We start from the raw sequence: 14376 nt of genomic DNA, 5'->3' as shown, positions 1-14376 counted from the left end.
AAGATTTGCAGAGCCCAAGGGGTGCTGCCAGCCCCCAAGACATGATTCCTGTACCAGTGTGTCCAAATGAGGTCATGGGGCTGTGCTAAAGGGCTGGAGGAGGGAGGTGGCTCAGGGCCAGCTTCTGTGGCCACGTGTCCCCCAGGAGAGCCAGTGCCAGAGGGTGCCATGAGCACTCAGCCGTGGCTGCCAGGAGTGCAGCCCCAAGTACTGGGACCTGCACTCAGCTCTGGGCTGGGGCTGTTTCCTGCCCACTGTTACAAAATATTTCAGCACCAGGGAGGTAAATGACTCATTGGCACGACTGGGAAGGACTCCTCACCAGCAGTTTCAATTGGTCTCTTGAAAACAGTTCCCAGTTCCTTTTCTGAGCCTGGCCCAAACAAAAATAAACACTGAATCCGTGAGAGCAAACCCATTTATCTGCTCACCCGAGTAAGTCCTCATCCCTGCTTGGCTCTGGAGACCCACAGTCATGTTCTGTCCTGCCACTGATGGAGGTGGCAAGAGCAATGTCCAATCTGCCACATCCACTGGCACATCCTACAGAGACCTCTCAGGCAGGGAGCATCTTGCTGGGGATCCGAATGCCTCTGCCCACCCTCCGTCTTCCCCAGGTGAAGAGTGTGACTCCTGCTGTCCCCACTCGCCTGTGCTCCTGCCCTGCTGGGACCATCTGCACCAAACAGCAGCTGAACACCAGGGAAAATGGTGTCAGGAGAGGACCATGGCATCAGGTACCCATGCCCAGGGAACTGGGATCCAGCCCTGCCCAGTGGAGCCTGGCAGGGTCTGCTGGGACACAGGGAGGGGAGGAGGAGAGGGAGGAGTGGCAACGGGTAGGCGAGCCCAGCCTGGCAGGAGCCAGTTTGGATTTAGTTCTGCCTGTGTCTCCTTTCACTTCCCCTTTTCTGTTTCCCCCACGTGTGGAAGAGGATGGAGCTGCTAGATGAGGTCCTTTGTTGAGAGTGTTCAAATCAACTGCTGAGAAATGTAGAGCCTTTTCTTTCAAAGAAAAGCTCATTCATGACATGTGCAGCCTTGGGCCATTCTTTTTTACTTGCTAACTATAAATAAGGATTATAATTCTGCATGCAAATAACAGTTTATTTGACTAGCTTGCAAAGCTGGCTGAATTAAAAGAACTGTGGAGTATAGTTATGGTCACAGAAGTGACTTAGAGAAATTGCTGCGTGTTCCAACTCCAGATCTCTGGGTCCTTGTTTGTCTTACAAGTCCAATCTGATTACTGACAAAAATTGGGTTTTAATCTCGTTATCCCTCCACAGCCAATACAGCTGTGGAAGAGCAAGCTGGATTTTTGTGTGCCTCAGCTTTCATTAACATAATTACCAGCTAAAGTTTCAGTTCCTGAATCCTTTATGGCAATAGTTGACAATGTGTGAAGCAGAGAGAATGCATCTTGGATATCAGTTACCAACCAGGCAGGGGAGAAAATCTCATTTTGACTGTCAAAGTTGATGAGTAAAGAATTTTGCAAGGCCTTGACTCTCCTCTGCTGGGGAATTGCTCTTGCTCTGAGGTCTCCTCTAAAACATCCTTCTAACAGATCTGCTCAGTGAGGGTCTGTCCAAGAGCAAGGAGGGAAAGCTCTTGGACATTCCAAAGCCCCTCCAGCGCTGGAAAGAAGCCCATCATCAAGGATATCATGTAGTTAAGACACATCAATCCCATGGATCTTGCCTCCAACCTTGAGCATGATTGTAGAGTGGTACCAGATTCACCTAATCCCAGCCAGATCTGCAGTGCAACCCCTGGGCTGAGCCCTCAGGTGCTCTCAGGTTAGGCAGGTTATCCTAAACCTCTGCCACAACATTTGTCAGCAGCTCTTCTGTGTGTTCCCTCCTCGCCAGGTAAGGCTGGGGCATCAGAGCCAAGCAACCCCACTGCTGAGGCAGGAGATGGCTCCCTGGACACCTCCTTGGTGCTGCTGGCTGTCAGAGAGGGCTTTCCACCAGGTAAGATGCCTGTGGAATCTCCCAGACGTAGCAGAGCCCCTGCCATCCCTCGAGTCTCTTATCTGGGTGGCTGAAGGGGGAGGACGAGCTGGGTTTGTGTTCTTTGAGCATCACAGCCAGGCTGGAGGCACTGCTGGATCTGGCACAGGCAGCTCTGGGTGCCACAGAGCTCCTTCTACCCCTTAACCCCCTTAACTTTTTTGTTTCAAGAGATATCACTCTTCTTCTCCGTTGAGAGTCGCTCCTCCGGCTGCCTCAATTCCCAGCTCCAGGAAGCAGCCAGAAAGAAGCTGTGGGCCCTGGAGAGTGACGACAGAGGTGTCTGTGCCCTGTTCAAGGTAGAAACCCCAGCCTGGCAGAGCAGAGCATGTCCTGGGATGCTCCTGGCAGGATGGGATGTGTGATGGGATACCAAACCTAGCTGAGAAAGAGAAGTTTCTCCAAGGCCACTGCAGGGTGTGTGCCTGCACACGGGGACTCTGGAGGGGATTGGAAGGATGGGGGGAATGAGCTGGTAACAGGTGAGAGGCAGATCTGATCCTCATGGTAGGAGCCTTGTATTGGGGGCTCTGAGCTGCCTGAGGGATCATGCAGATTGCCCTGGAGTGAGCTAGGAAGGACTCAGTGCCTGGAACAACCTTAGCCCCTGGCAAACAGCTCACACAGCTTCAGTCTCAACTATGCTGATACATGAGTGCTAGTCTCATTCCAGGGTCTAATATCATTAGACCCCCTGTCAGAGTCCCAGACTGTCCCTGAATCCTGCTTTGTCTCCCCTGTGTAGGAGCTGTCAGCCAGGCTGGTCTGTATGCAAGCACAGGAGGATCGGTTCCTCCTCACCTTCAAAACCTTGGAAGAAGTCTGGAAGTTTTCCACGTATCTGACTTTAGGTAATGTTTTCAAGGTGTTGGGAGGTCTAAACAGACAGTGTGAGAAGCATTTTTGAAGAAGGTACTGTAATGTAACAGGGTGGACAGGTGAAGAATATGAATTAGAAAACCTTGCAGTCTTTTGACTGTTTATGAAACTACTGTCTGGATCAGTGAAGGAGACCCAGGAGGATGCCTTCTGGATAATCCTTCTATTGCATTTTGGGTATGGAGACAAAATTAAAGGCTTTTGCCTCACAGCATGGTTGCAGATGGCAGACTAGGAAATATCCAAAGAGCCCTTCATGCTGCCCAATGAAGGACGATGGTAACACTGATTTCCCTCTTGATTCCTTAGGATACGTGGGCAGCTGCCTGGAGCAGCTTCTGTTTGACCAGGAGTACTGGCTAAACTGTGCCCTGATGGAGGACACAGAGATCAAAGTCACTGTGGATGAGGATCATTTGTCCACCATATATATGGATCTACTCCTCCAGGAAGGTGTGAGGGGACTTCACATGTGGGGAGTTCCTCAAAATTGTCCCAGCAGGGCTGAGTTGCAGCTCTGTGCTGGGCCATGCTTGGTGCCATTGACCCTGACATGACTCTTTCTATCTGCAGGTAACTTTTTTTCCAGAGCAATGCCAGGTGCCTGGAAGGCAGAGCAGGAGGGAGAGGAAGGCCTGCAGCTCTGCAAGAATGAGCTGATCCATGTGAAGAATGTTGGAGAGGACTCAAAATGGGAAGGGATGTCCTTACTGACGGGTCAGCGAGGCGTGGTGCCCATGACAGCTCTAGAGCCAATACCTCACCCTTTTTACCAGTAAGTAAACTGGTGAATTAATAGGGCTCAAGCCAAGATGCTTTCCTGATCCTGATGCATGAGCTGGCACCAAAGCCTGGTATGGGAAACTGCTCTTGCCTCTGGCAATGGGAAAGAGCCTCACAATTCCATGAGGATGTAGATTATGCATAAAGACAACTACTGGAACCAATTCAGGTTCTGTTAATGAGGCAGAGCAAGGACATACTTGTACTTCAGATATCATTCCTGTTTGATACTCATTTAGGTCATACATGAGATTATCTGTCATTTACAGATGAATAAGTGGAGAAAAAATTTAGGCAATGCCAGCCAAAGTGGGGCTTCACGTTGTCACCTGGCTGAACCTCAAAGACACCTGCAGCTCCTCTTACGTGGTGAAATCCTCCTTACAGCCTAGCAAATTTATCCTGCTCTTACCATGGTGTGGTGCAAACTGCCCTCTGTGCCCAGTAAAACCATTACAAGGATTACTGGGCTGGCTGTGCTGGCCATGCTGGCACTCCCAGGGAACAGAACATCTGTCCTGCTTGTGTGACACCATCCCTGGTGCTGGCCTGAGGACAGGACTGCTCAGACAGGACCAGTGTGATTTCCTTTTGCCTTGCAGGTGGTTCCTGAAGAATTATGCTGTGAGTTTTGGCATCTCCCAGGAGATCAGTGGGACAACCTCTCAGCCAATTGGTGAGTGATACCTGTGTAAGGCAGCATCCCAGGGAAGGGCACGGCTCTCCCAAGCCTGGTTTTGGCCACAAATGCAAAGAGTTCATCTCTTGTTCTGGCAATTGCACACCATTTCTGGGTGCTCTAAGGGAATATGGCATCTCTGGACCCTCTGGAATGGAGAACAGAGCTTGCAAACTGTGTGTACTTCAAAGGATGATACAAAGAACGTAGGGTACAGTGGGCTGCTGGTGGCATCCTTCTGCCACTGGGTTTTCCTATTCCACTGCAATTTTACATCTCCTTTCATTCTTTCAGGATTGAAGTTTTAAATAATGAGAGTCCCACAAGTGAGCACATGAAACCTGTGCCCACCATTCACCAGTTAGCCCCAGGCCAGTCCTGTTCAGAGTATACTGGACATGGGAGATCCCTGCAGGTGTGAATTTGGCATGTAGTGTGATGGACATTTGTGCTGTTCAAGATTTCACTCCTGGCAGAGAGCTGAGACAGTGCAGCTTCTGTGAAGCTCCATGTTTCCAGTCACCTTCCAGACTGCAGCTCTCAGAGGCTTCAGCCTTCAGCTGTGTGGAGTTTATCCCTCCCTCCCATATATTTTATTATAATCCATTTCTCAAGAAGAAATGGCAGAAGTCTGAATCAAAGAGCACAATAAATCTTAGGGGAGAGAGAGGCAGACTTCTCAAACTGAAATTGTGGTCTCTCCTTGCCCAAGTCTTTTCCAGCATGAAAGTTTTAGCAGTGGCCTCACACTAAAATGCCCTTATTTGCTTTGGTTTCCCAGTCAAAGGCAGGTGCACCGCCACCGAGGACCACAGAGGAGCAGCATGGGATGAACTGAGTTTTTCCAAAGGAGACAGCATAGAAGTCATAGGCTTCTTCATTCCAGGACTCCCGTGGTTTGTGGGCAAATCCCTCAGCAGTGGGAGCACTGGCTTTGTTCCAACCCGCTACATAAGTCCCGAGGCTTGTGAACCTCTGTAAGTTTACTTATCACATTAAATTCAGGAGAAAATGGAGGGAAGATTCCAAGTCCCAACTCAAGGCTGTATGAGAGTCTAGGGCAGGTAATTTGCTTTGCAAGACCACAGAGAATCCATTTGAGGTCTGACCAGAAGCCTTGGCCAGGCTCTGCTGCCAACAGGCTGCAGCAGTCTCTGCCCAGACAAAGCAATCGTATTTCACTTGCCTCAGGTGATTCTTGGAGAGGAACAGATCTGGCCCCAGGCTAACCTGGCTCCATGCTAAGGCAGCCCAGGACATCTGTGTACCAGACAAACTGGCTTCACTCCACCTAGAAATGTCTTCAGTTTGTAGCTTTGTCTGAGGTGCTGTGAGTCTGGCAAGGGTGGGATGAGCAATCCCTGACGAGAAAACCAAGTCATGCTTGGCTTCCTTCTGCCTCTTTACTTTCTGTAGGATTGCTGTCAAGGCAGAAGGACCACTGGCACAGTTTCTCCCTGAGCAGAATTCAATACTCTCTCAAGGACAAAGCAAGAGTTATCCAGGGAAGAAGGGTGACACAACCCCATTCTGACAACTCAGGCAGTTGTCTCTATGGGTGGCTTAAAAATATAGCTCCAGTTCAGTGCCCATCCAAAAAGGGTTCTCCTCCAAGAGTGTGTGTGGGAGGACAAGGTCTTAACCTGTTGCTAGGTCTGTTGGGCTTTCCTTACTCAGTCACTTACCCAAGGTTAAGTTGCAAGCACTTTTCTCTGACACTTCAGAGAACAGAGAGATCAGATGTTGTCCTGGCCTCAGAAAGGGATTCTGGATTAAATAAAAATACCAATAGCTCCTTTCCTCTGGTATCCATTGGTTCCTTCATGGAGAACCTGGATGGGGAAGGTGTCCACAATCCTGTGTTCATCTGCAGCAGAACTTTTATGGTGGGAGGAAGAGGAGGGATGGAAAATCCCATCCTACAGGACAGCTGTAGCACCAGGGAGACACTGACTGTCTTCTCCTGACATCTGCCTCACCCCAGGGGAAAGGGCTTGGTGTTTCTGAGCGAAGAAGAAAAGTCCCCCCTCCTGCATATCCCGTGCAATGGTGACGAGCAGCACTTCAGCACCCTGCTCGGGGACCTGGCACGCACTGACATCACCTCTGTGTACCGCCTGGGTGAGTGTCCCCTCTCCTTACATGCCCAGACCTGTGGATCCCCATGGAGAATGATGCTGGACAGTGCCTAGAGAGCTCCTTGCTTGGGCTTTGCAGTGGAGAGAACTGCTGTGGCAGAGCCAACCTCCAAAGCCTCTGCTCAGCCTAGTCATGGAGGTTGTAGATATCCTCAAGAGGTGACCCCTGCCACACTGCAGTTTGTAGGGGTCTTCTCTGCTCCCAGGGCAGCTTTTCAGCTGTGGGGAACCATGGCAGATTCTGCTCTCTACTGATCCTGGCTTTAAGTCCCTGCCTACATGAGTCAGGGCTCCTGGGTGCTCAGTTTCTCTGTGCTTCCAGTGTGGCTTTTGGACTTCAGCTGGTTTCTGTGTCTCTATTTCTTGCTTTCTCACTACCTGGAAGCACAATGTGGCCATGCAGGGCTGAGCCTGAGTCTCCTGGGATTCAGGGGAACTCTCTCAGAGGAACCAGATGAGGGGCAATGAGCCTGAGGTACAGACACACTCATACCTGGAAACCTCTAAATAGACACCACAAGGCTCTTGAGAGAGCTGATAAAACCTTATCTGTGAAAAGTAAGACCTGCTTGTTCCCAGATAACTATCACATTACCTCACCTCACCACCAGCTAAAAGCTGTTCTCCGTGGTCTTACACAGCACCAACCCCCAGCAGATCCCAGGGATTTGAACTGCAGCTGCCTGTGGTGTCTGCAGCTAGAAGCCACACAAGGGTCTGGAGTTTAGCAGAGCAGCAGGAGATGTCTATAAGGTTTGGGGGACTGTGTCTGCACATTAACACTGACCAAGGCTTTGGACTTTTTGTTTTCTGTTTGTCTTTCTGTATAGATGGTTTTGAACCTGCAGCCATGTTCCCAAAAGTGCCATCAGGTGAGTATGAGGAGGGGACAGAATGGGATGCTTTTGTGTTGAGTTCTGAGGGTGAATTTTGACATGAGGAATGGCTTGGGTTGGAAGGGACCTTAAAGATCATCTTGCTCCGCCCTCCCACCATGGGCAGGGACACCTTCCACTAGACCAGGTTGCTCCAAGCCCTGTCCAACCTGGCCTTGAACACTTTCAGGGATGGGGCAGCCACAGCTTCTCTGGGCAACCTGTGGCAGGGCCTCACCACCCTCACAGTAAGGAATTTCTTCCTAACCTTGCTGTGGTTTTCCTATCCCTTCCAGAGGCTGTTCCCCATGCCAGTAAAGATATCCAACTGCTCCAGTCTTGGGAGGAAATAAATGAGTTGGCTACAACCAGCACCTCCGAGCTGTCCAGCCCAGGGAGTGAATCAGCCCCTTCTATGTTAGAAGATGTTCTCCTGGAGAAGATGGACGATTTTGATTATCCCAAGTTCTTTATTGACCTGAATGCTGGACACATGGATGATGCTGATGTCTTTGACCCCATATTGACCTTCCTTAACCAAGATAGTTATGTATCCAGTTTTCAAAGCCTCTATGATCTCAGCTTTTCCTTTCTCCACTCCACTTTTTATGGTTTCTCCGATGAGGATGAACTGGTCCTGTACCTTGAGACGTCCAGGAATTGGGCCAAGAGGACTCGTTCAGTTTGGGCTCATGTCAGGCTCTGTTTCCTCTTGGGTAAGCTCTGCATCAAAAAGGTCAAATTCTCCCAGGCTCGAGTCTACTTTGAAGAAGCCATGAGTGTCCTGGACAGGGGATTTCAGGACCTGCCTCTGTTGGCAGCATTGCATGTGACCCTTGCCTCCATCTACTTGAAGCAGAACATGAAGCACAAGTTCTCCTCCCTGCTGGGGAAAATGGTGACCTTGCTTGTCTGCTTGCCTGGTCGCTCTTTCAGCTCTGAAAATGAGCTGGAAGTCATGATGTACATCTTGAGGGAAGCTATTGCTGTGGGCAATGCTCCCTTGGAGGCACGGGTCTGCTTCCTCATTGTCAAGCTCTTCCTACAACTGGGCAAAACTGATGAAGTGCTGCCCTTTATGGAGCATCTTCAGTGTCTCACCACCACTTTGCTTGGCCCAGACACTAGTTCTGGGCCACTGGATGCCCCTGCCATCTTGAGCTACCTGTATGACAAGAAGTACTTGCCAAATATTGCACTGGCCTCCGCCAGGTTGTTTGTTCCCAGTGGCACCAAGGGAGCACCGACACCCATTTGGAGAGCTGGCTTCATCCTCCAAAATACTTCCAAACTACTGGGAAGCCAACTGGAGAGAAGCAGCATCCCAGCACTGGCTTGTTTCTATCTCAAGCAAGCACTGCAGTTCTGCTGTGAGAGCAGAGCTGTGCCCACCCAGAGGACGCTGTGTGCCATCTTGTCCAGGATGTACCTCCAGCACGGGGTGTTGGACGGGGCAGTTTGTTATGCAGCCAGGGCTGTAGCCCTCAGCAGACTGATGGGCGAGGAGGAGGCTTTTGAGTCTTCCCTCTCTTTGGGGTGGATGTACCTCCTGCAGGGCCAGCCAAATCCAGCTGCAGACATCCTGTGGCAGCTCCTGCGGTCCCTGAGTGGGACGGACAGTGTGACTCAGGGTGGAGCCGTGCACAACCTCCTGGCCATTGCCCTCAAGGGAGAAGGGCGGGTGCAGGTGGCTGCAGAGAACTTCCTCTGGGCCCTGCACAAGGCCAAGGAGACCGGGAACAAGAGGAATCAGGCCATTGCCCTGGCTAACCTGGGGCAGCTGAGCTTGGGGTGTGGGGCCAGCCAGCTGGCTGAGCTCTACCTGCTCCAGTCAGTCCAGCTCTACGCTGAGCTCCAGGGCAGCCAAGACCTGGAGATGGAGCTGGTGCAAGTGCTGCTGGGGCTGGCACAGGCCATGGTGGACAGGCAGAGGATGGAAGATGGCAAACTCTGTTATGAACTGGCATTGGTTTTTGCCCTGAAGTGGCATAACGTGAGGAGTGAGTACAGTGGGGACCAGGGTAGCATTCACCTCTGAGCAGCACCCTGCCAGCTCCCTAAAACAACCCCTTGACCTGTCCTTTTCCCTTTCCCTGTACCACGCAGGTCAGCTTCACATCACTGAGTCTCTCTGCCATTTCTACAGCAAAGTGTCCCCTGATCTCCAGGCCTGCATCACCTACCACGAGCACTGGGTGTCCTTGGCACAACAGCTGCAGGACAGAGAGCTGGAAGGCAATGCCCGACAGGCTCTCAGTCAGCTCTACCAGGCTTTGGGCACACCTGAGTAAGTCCTGTCTGTGCCTGTTGGAGGCTGTTAGAGTGGGGTCCCTGCTCACCCAGAGCAAGAACAGTGGCTTTCTTGGGGCATCCCTTGAGTGAGGTGGGAAGGTGTGTGGTGGCTCCAGCTGCCCTGCAGACTCTGGTTCTGAGATTTATGAGCTGTCACTGTGCCGTGAAGAGGGAACAGTTCAATGTCAACCAGAGTGTCACGACGGCCAGGCAAAAGTTGTCCCAGACAGAACTGGGGGTCTGGCCAAACACAGTTTTCCAGAGCAATATCCAGCCTTCATCAGAGAGGACCCAGTGACAGGGAATTCATTACTTCCTTTGGAGGCTTATTCCAGTGATTAATCACCATTCACCAGTAAAAATAGGCTCCTTATCTGTTATTTGAATGTCTGGTTTCAGCCTCCAGCTGCTGAGTCTGCCCTTCCTGTATCTGCTGGAATATTTTCCCCAGGGAGGTGCTTAAGGTCCCGTAGGAGGTACATAAGACTCCCTATCAGCTCACCTTTCAATCTCCTGCTTGACACTTGCAGGTGACTGATTAGATTAGGCAGAAGAGAAGAGAAAGAGACTTGGACAGACCACAGACTTCAGTCCTTGAAGACAAATGTGTCAAACAGCGGAGAGCTGGTTGCCATGTCCCAGAAGGACAAATGGGCAAGGGCTATCCCTAACTGGGATGTTCATGTCCCCTATCAGGTCACAGTGAGTTCAGAGGGAAGGTATTTAGGAAGCAGATGCCTGTCATGTGGATGGTGCTATTTAAGATCACAAAGCACCCCTTTCCCTGGACTCAAAGGACAGCTGGAGCCTGGTTGCCAGCAGGAGAGACACCAAGCAAACAAAATGCCCTGGGCACTGCCTGGCTCTCCCTTCCCCACAGCTGACTTCATGTCCAACCCTCTGGCTCATCCTGCTTATCCCTATGTCCTCCAGTGACCACGGCCTTGAAAAGGAGCTGTAAGGTCTTGCATAGGTACATACAGATCTGTCTCTTTGACTATGCAAGGGACAAACAAACATTGTGGGTTTGGGTGCCAGGTTCTGTCTGGGAGATGAAGGTGACTTTGGGGATTAGTGTAAGGGGGCAAATAGTGTTTGCAGGTGACCTGGACTAACCCCTATTTATCAGGGGAACCATGCAGGGGTTCCCCTGTGGGAACACTGGGGTCCTGGACTGCTCTAAGGTTGCCAGATGATACACACACACATGCATTAAAGCATAGAGACCTCCATGACCTTACCAGGACACATTGCTCAGAGCTGTGGCTCCCCATTTGTCTCTAAACTTTGACAACTATAGGAGGAGAGGACAGGTTTGCCACGAGGAGGTGGTGGGAGCTTTGCAGCCAATGGCTGGAAATGTTCTGTGATTCCTCTGTAATGGCTTTTTGCTTGTTACCATCACAGGGCTTTGAGACAGTCCCTGGATTGCACCAAACAAAGTCTAAGGATCTTCATTGACCTTGAGGAGACTGTGAAAGCAGCAGAGGCCTGGCTGCAGGCAGGAAGGCTCTACTATCTTATGCAGGAGGATGAGCTGGTGGAAATGTACTTTCAGGTATGGATGGGGTGGCTGGAGCAGTCCCATTCCCATCACTTCTTCTGGGTCAGAGACTTTTGAGGCTGGAAAGTAAGTGAATTCATTGAGTAAGAAAGCAATGTAGGAGTGCCAAAGGAAGCTGGAGGTGCCAAGTGACCAGTTCCCATTGAAATATACATAGATAAGGGGTAAGTGCCAGGGAAGTCATTGGAGACTTCTTGAAGTAGAAGACTACTGGCTTCTCTCCATCTCTAGCATTATTTTATCAGCTGAGCTGCAAAGTGGAAGAGCAGCTCATAAAATATTGCTTTTATTTAATCATATTGATGTCTATGTGCAAATGTCTCTTTCCAACTCTCACTCCAGTTCCTTTTCCTTCTAGGCAGCCATTCAGACTGCTCTGAAGCAGGAGAACTTCTCCTTGGCCATGGATCTTTATGAGAAAGCAGGTGATACCTTTTTTAATGGCAACCGGAACAGAGATCGAGCAGTGGAGTTTTACAGGGTATTGATCCCCCAGAGCATTTCTGTGCTTGTGTCCCCACAAGGTGATGGCTGTGGGGGGCTTTGCCCCGAGGCTGACTGAAGCACTGTGTGGCCAGGCAGGAGGGATGGAGGGTGGAGGGGGATGGCGTGGTCCTGAGTGTGCCATAGTGGGAAGCCTGGAGCACAGGCAGGTTTTGCAACGGCTGCAGCTCTCCCCAGAGATTGTCTGGGGGGGTGGGAACAGGGTCCTTACATTACAAATCCTGGTGGTGTTAAGTGTGAGCTGGTCACTCCTGTGGACTTTCAAGCACCTAAGGAAGGGCAGAGATGTGAGGCTCAGGTTTTGAGAACCACGCTCTGGGATTTGAATCTCATTTTCAGGGGAAAGAAGGGACTAGAACCTAAACCTGCAGTGCTCAGCTGTCCCATCCTCTTCCTGCCATGCCAAGTACTTGGTCCCTGTCCTGCTGCTCTGTCAGCCCTCTGCAGGCATTGATGATACCTTCAGGAACATCCTGGACTCGCTGTTCTCTCTCCTTAGGGAGGTGCTGTGCCCTTGGCCAGGAAACTAAAGGCCACTAAGACAGAGCTACGGCTGTTCAACAAGCTGGCAGAGCTGCAGATCAGGCTGCAGGGCTACGAGAAGGCACTGGAGTTTGCTACCCTGGCAGCCAGGCTGAGCCTCAGGGTTGGTGAGTGCTGCACATCCACGGGGTACTGTGAGTCACTGGCTCCCTTGGATGAGAACAGTGTGCCTGTAAAAGGGGCATCTCCTTCCATAACACTGCTGGACCCATTCTTACCCTACGTGGTAACATCTTTTTAAGGCCATTTTCCCTCTTAAGCTGTGTGACAACGTAGGGTTGTTGCTACACTGGAGCATGGGAAGTCTGATGAAAGCACAGGACTGAGCAGTTCCTCTCTGCCCTGGCTTTTCTAATAAATTCACCCCTTCCCATTACAGAAATAGTCTGAATGGGCAAAATGCCAGCATGAATGTCTGATATGAAACCACTCTTGTAATAGCCCCATCCAGCACCCAAGAAATCAGTCAGTCCAGCTGTGGTATCAGCAACCCCACCCACAGCTCAGTTTTCTCCACCTCACTGGCTCCTTATAAAGGTATCCATGCCCCCAGACTGTTGAGAAAATGCATCCAAAGTGTCTCAGCAGGCCGGGTGGGGGGGATGGACTGAGAGTGCTGCAGGCTGACTGTATCAGCAACTCTTTTCCAGGAGATCAGTTGCAGGAGCTGGTTGCATTCCACCGCCTGGCTACAGTCTACTATTTTCTGCACATGTATGAGATGGCAGAAGATTGCTATCTGAAGACACTTGCCATGCGTCCCCCCGTGCTGCAGTGCTCAGGAGAGGCCCTGTACTACTGCAAGGTGTATTGCCACCTTGGCAACCTGACCCTGCACAAGCTGAAGGTAAGAAATGATGTTTTCCATGGTGCTGTGTTGAGCACTCTGGCCTTGACAGAGAGCTGAAGGTGAAGTGTCCCATCTCCTGGCAGAGCAGACATGGCTGCAACCTGTGACTCTCCCTCCTATCTGCAAATTTAGAATAAATGCTCCCAGTGCTGGCACAACCAGGTTTTTAAGAGGAAAAGGCAATTTGGAAAGAAGTGCTGGCACTTAGCTGCAATTATACAGAGCCCATTTCAGTGAAATCAGGTGTCACTGGGTTCTGCCTGGAACCACTGGGCTCTGCTCCAGTTCCCTTCAGCCCTGTGACCTTCAATTAAACCACTTCCTAACACCTTCCCCGTCCTTTATGGTTAGGATGAACAGGATGCAGCAGCCTACTTCCTCTTGGCCCTCGCCGCAGCGACCGAGCTGGGAGACCAGGACCTGCAGGCCCTCATCCGTGCCAAGCTGGGAACCATCCCCAGTGCCCCACCGGGGCCTGAGGGCACACCAGGCTGTGCCACGTACCGGCCCAGGTGGCTGAGCGAAGGAGGCCACGTCGTCTGACCCATCTCCCACCCCGGGGACTCCGGTGCAAGCTGTCGAGGAGCATCCTGCACAGGTCCTGTGCTCTCCAGAACCACTGGCCCAGAAGGGGTCCTGCACCACATCCTAAGGAGATGGCAGCATTTGGCCTCCTTGTCCCCAACAGGCACTTGGGAGCAGGGCTGTGCACCATAGTCGAGGTGGTACATCAAGGCTGGGCATCTGGGCAGGATGAGGCCCCAGCAGTGGTGCTGGAGCATGTGGTGCAGTGGGACTGAGCTACTGATGGTGTTTCAGAAGTGCCCTGTCAAGGACATGGACAGGAGAGTGCTGCCATGTGCCTGCCTGTGCCCTTAACTGCTCCACACACCTCAGGTCCTGTGGGGCAGCTCAGCTCAACCCAAATGTGTTTTAACTTGAATAGCACCTCCTGTATTTATTCCTGTCTGGTTTCTGTCCTGTGTTCTCCACAGAGGTCTGTGACCCATACCTCTGCCAAACCCCTGTTTTGTAAGAAGCACCACCAAAGCTTTTTGTCAGTGAGAGACAGAATTAGGGAAATGAGGAGCCGGCTGGTCAAACCTTGCATGGGGACCACACCCATATGCAGACAAACAGCTGCTCTGGGGGAGGCAGAGCCCTCCCACGCCCCAGACCTGTCACTGAGCCTCAGGTCTGGCACTGGAGCAGCCAGGTGGCCTCTTCTACCTCACAGCCCATCTGCATTTT

The 14376-nt window shown here is 51.3% G+C and overlaps 1 protein-coding gene across 1 annotated transcript; it reads left to right on the top strand.

Annotated features, from left to right (window-relative positions):
- The first annotated feature begins 475 nt into the window (after positions 1 to 475).
- SH3TC2 (SH3 domain and tetratricopeptide repeats 2) lies at positions 476 to 14163 on the top strand. The gene is made up of 17 exons (XM_018073536.2): positions 476 to 737; positions 1875 to 1979; positions 2190 to 2317; positions 2764 to 2869; positions 3207 to 3350; positions 3471 to 3672; positions 4283 to 4356; positions 5141 to 5336; positions 6344 to 6480; positions 7328 to 7369; positions 7669 to 9372; positions 9479 to 9659; positions 11072 to 11222; positions 11587 to 11709; positions 12232 to 12382; positions 12926 to 13122; positions 13477 to 14163. Exons 1-17 carry the CDS (start codon positions 476 to 478, stop codon positions 13666 to 13668), a joined length of 4095 nt encoding a protein of 1364 aa, XP_017929025.1. The 3' UTR covers positions 13669 to 14163.
- The last annotated feature ends 213 nt before the right edge of the window (positions 14164 to 14376 follow it).

This window comes from Manacus vitellinus, unplaced genomic scaffold (assembly GCF_001715985.3).
Source record: "Manacus vitellinus isolate BGI_N305 unplaced genomic scaffold, ASM171598v3 scaffold_25_pilon, whole genome shotgun sequence".
NCBI lineage: Eukaryota > Metazoa > Chordata > Aves > Passeriformes > Pipridae > Manacus > Manacus vitellinus.
Note: the sequence above shows the minus strand (reverse complement) of the source record. Positions and strands in the feature narration are given on the sequence as shown.

What these genes read in the sequence shown, in the direction of transcription:
- SH3TC2 (XM_018073536.2), top strand. Translation starts at nt 476, where the DNA reads ATGTTCTGTCCTGCCACTGATGGAGGTGGCAAGAGCAATGTCCAATCT. An exon ending in TTCCACGTATCTGACTTTAG is followed by an intron (nt 2,870 to 3,206) that starts GTAATGTTTTCA and finishes TTGATTCCTTAG; the next exon opens with GATACGTGGGCAGCTGCCTG. An exon ending in GAGCAGTGGAGTTTTACAGG is followed by an intron (nt 11,710 to 12,231) that starts GTATTGATCCCC and finishes CTCTCTCCTTAG; the next exon opens with GGAGGTGCTGTGCCCTTGGC.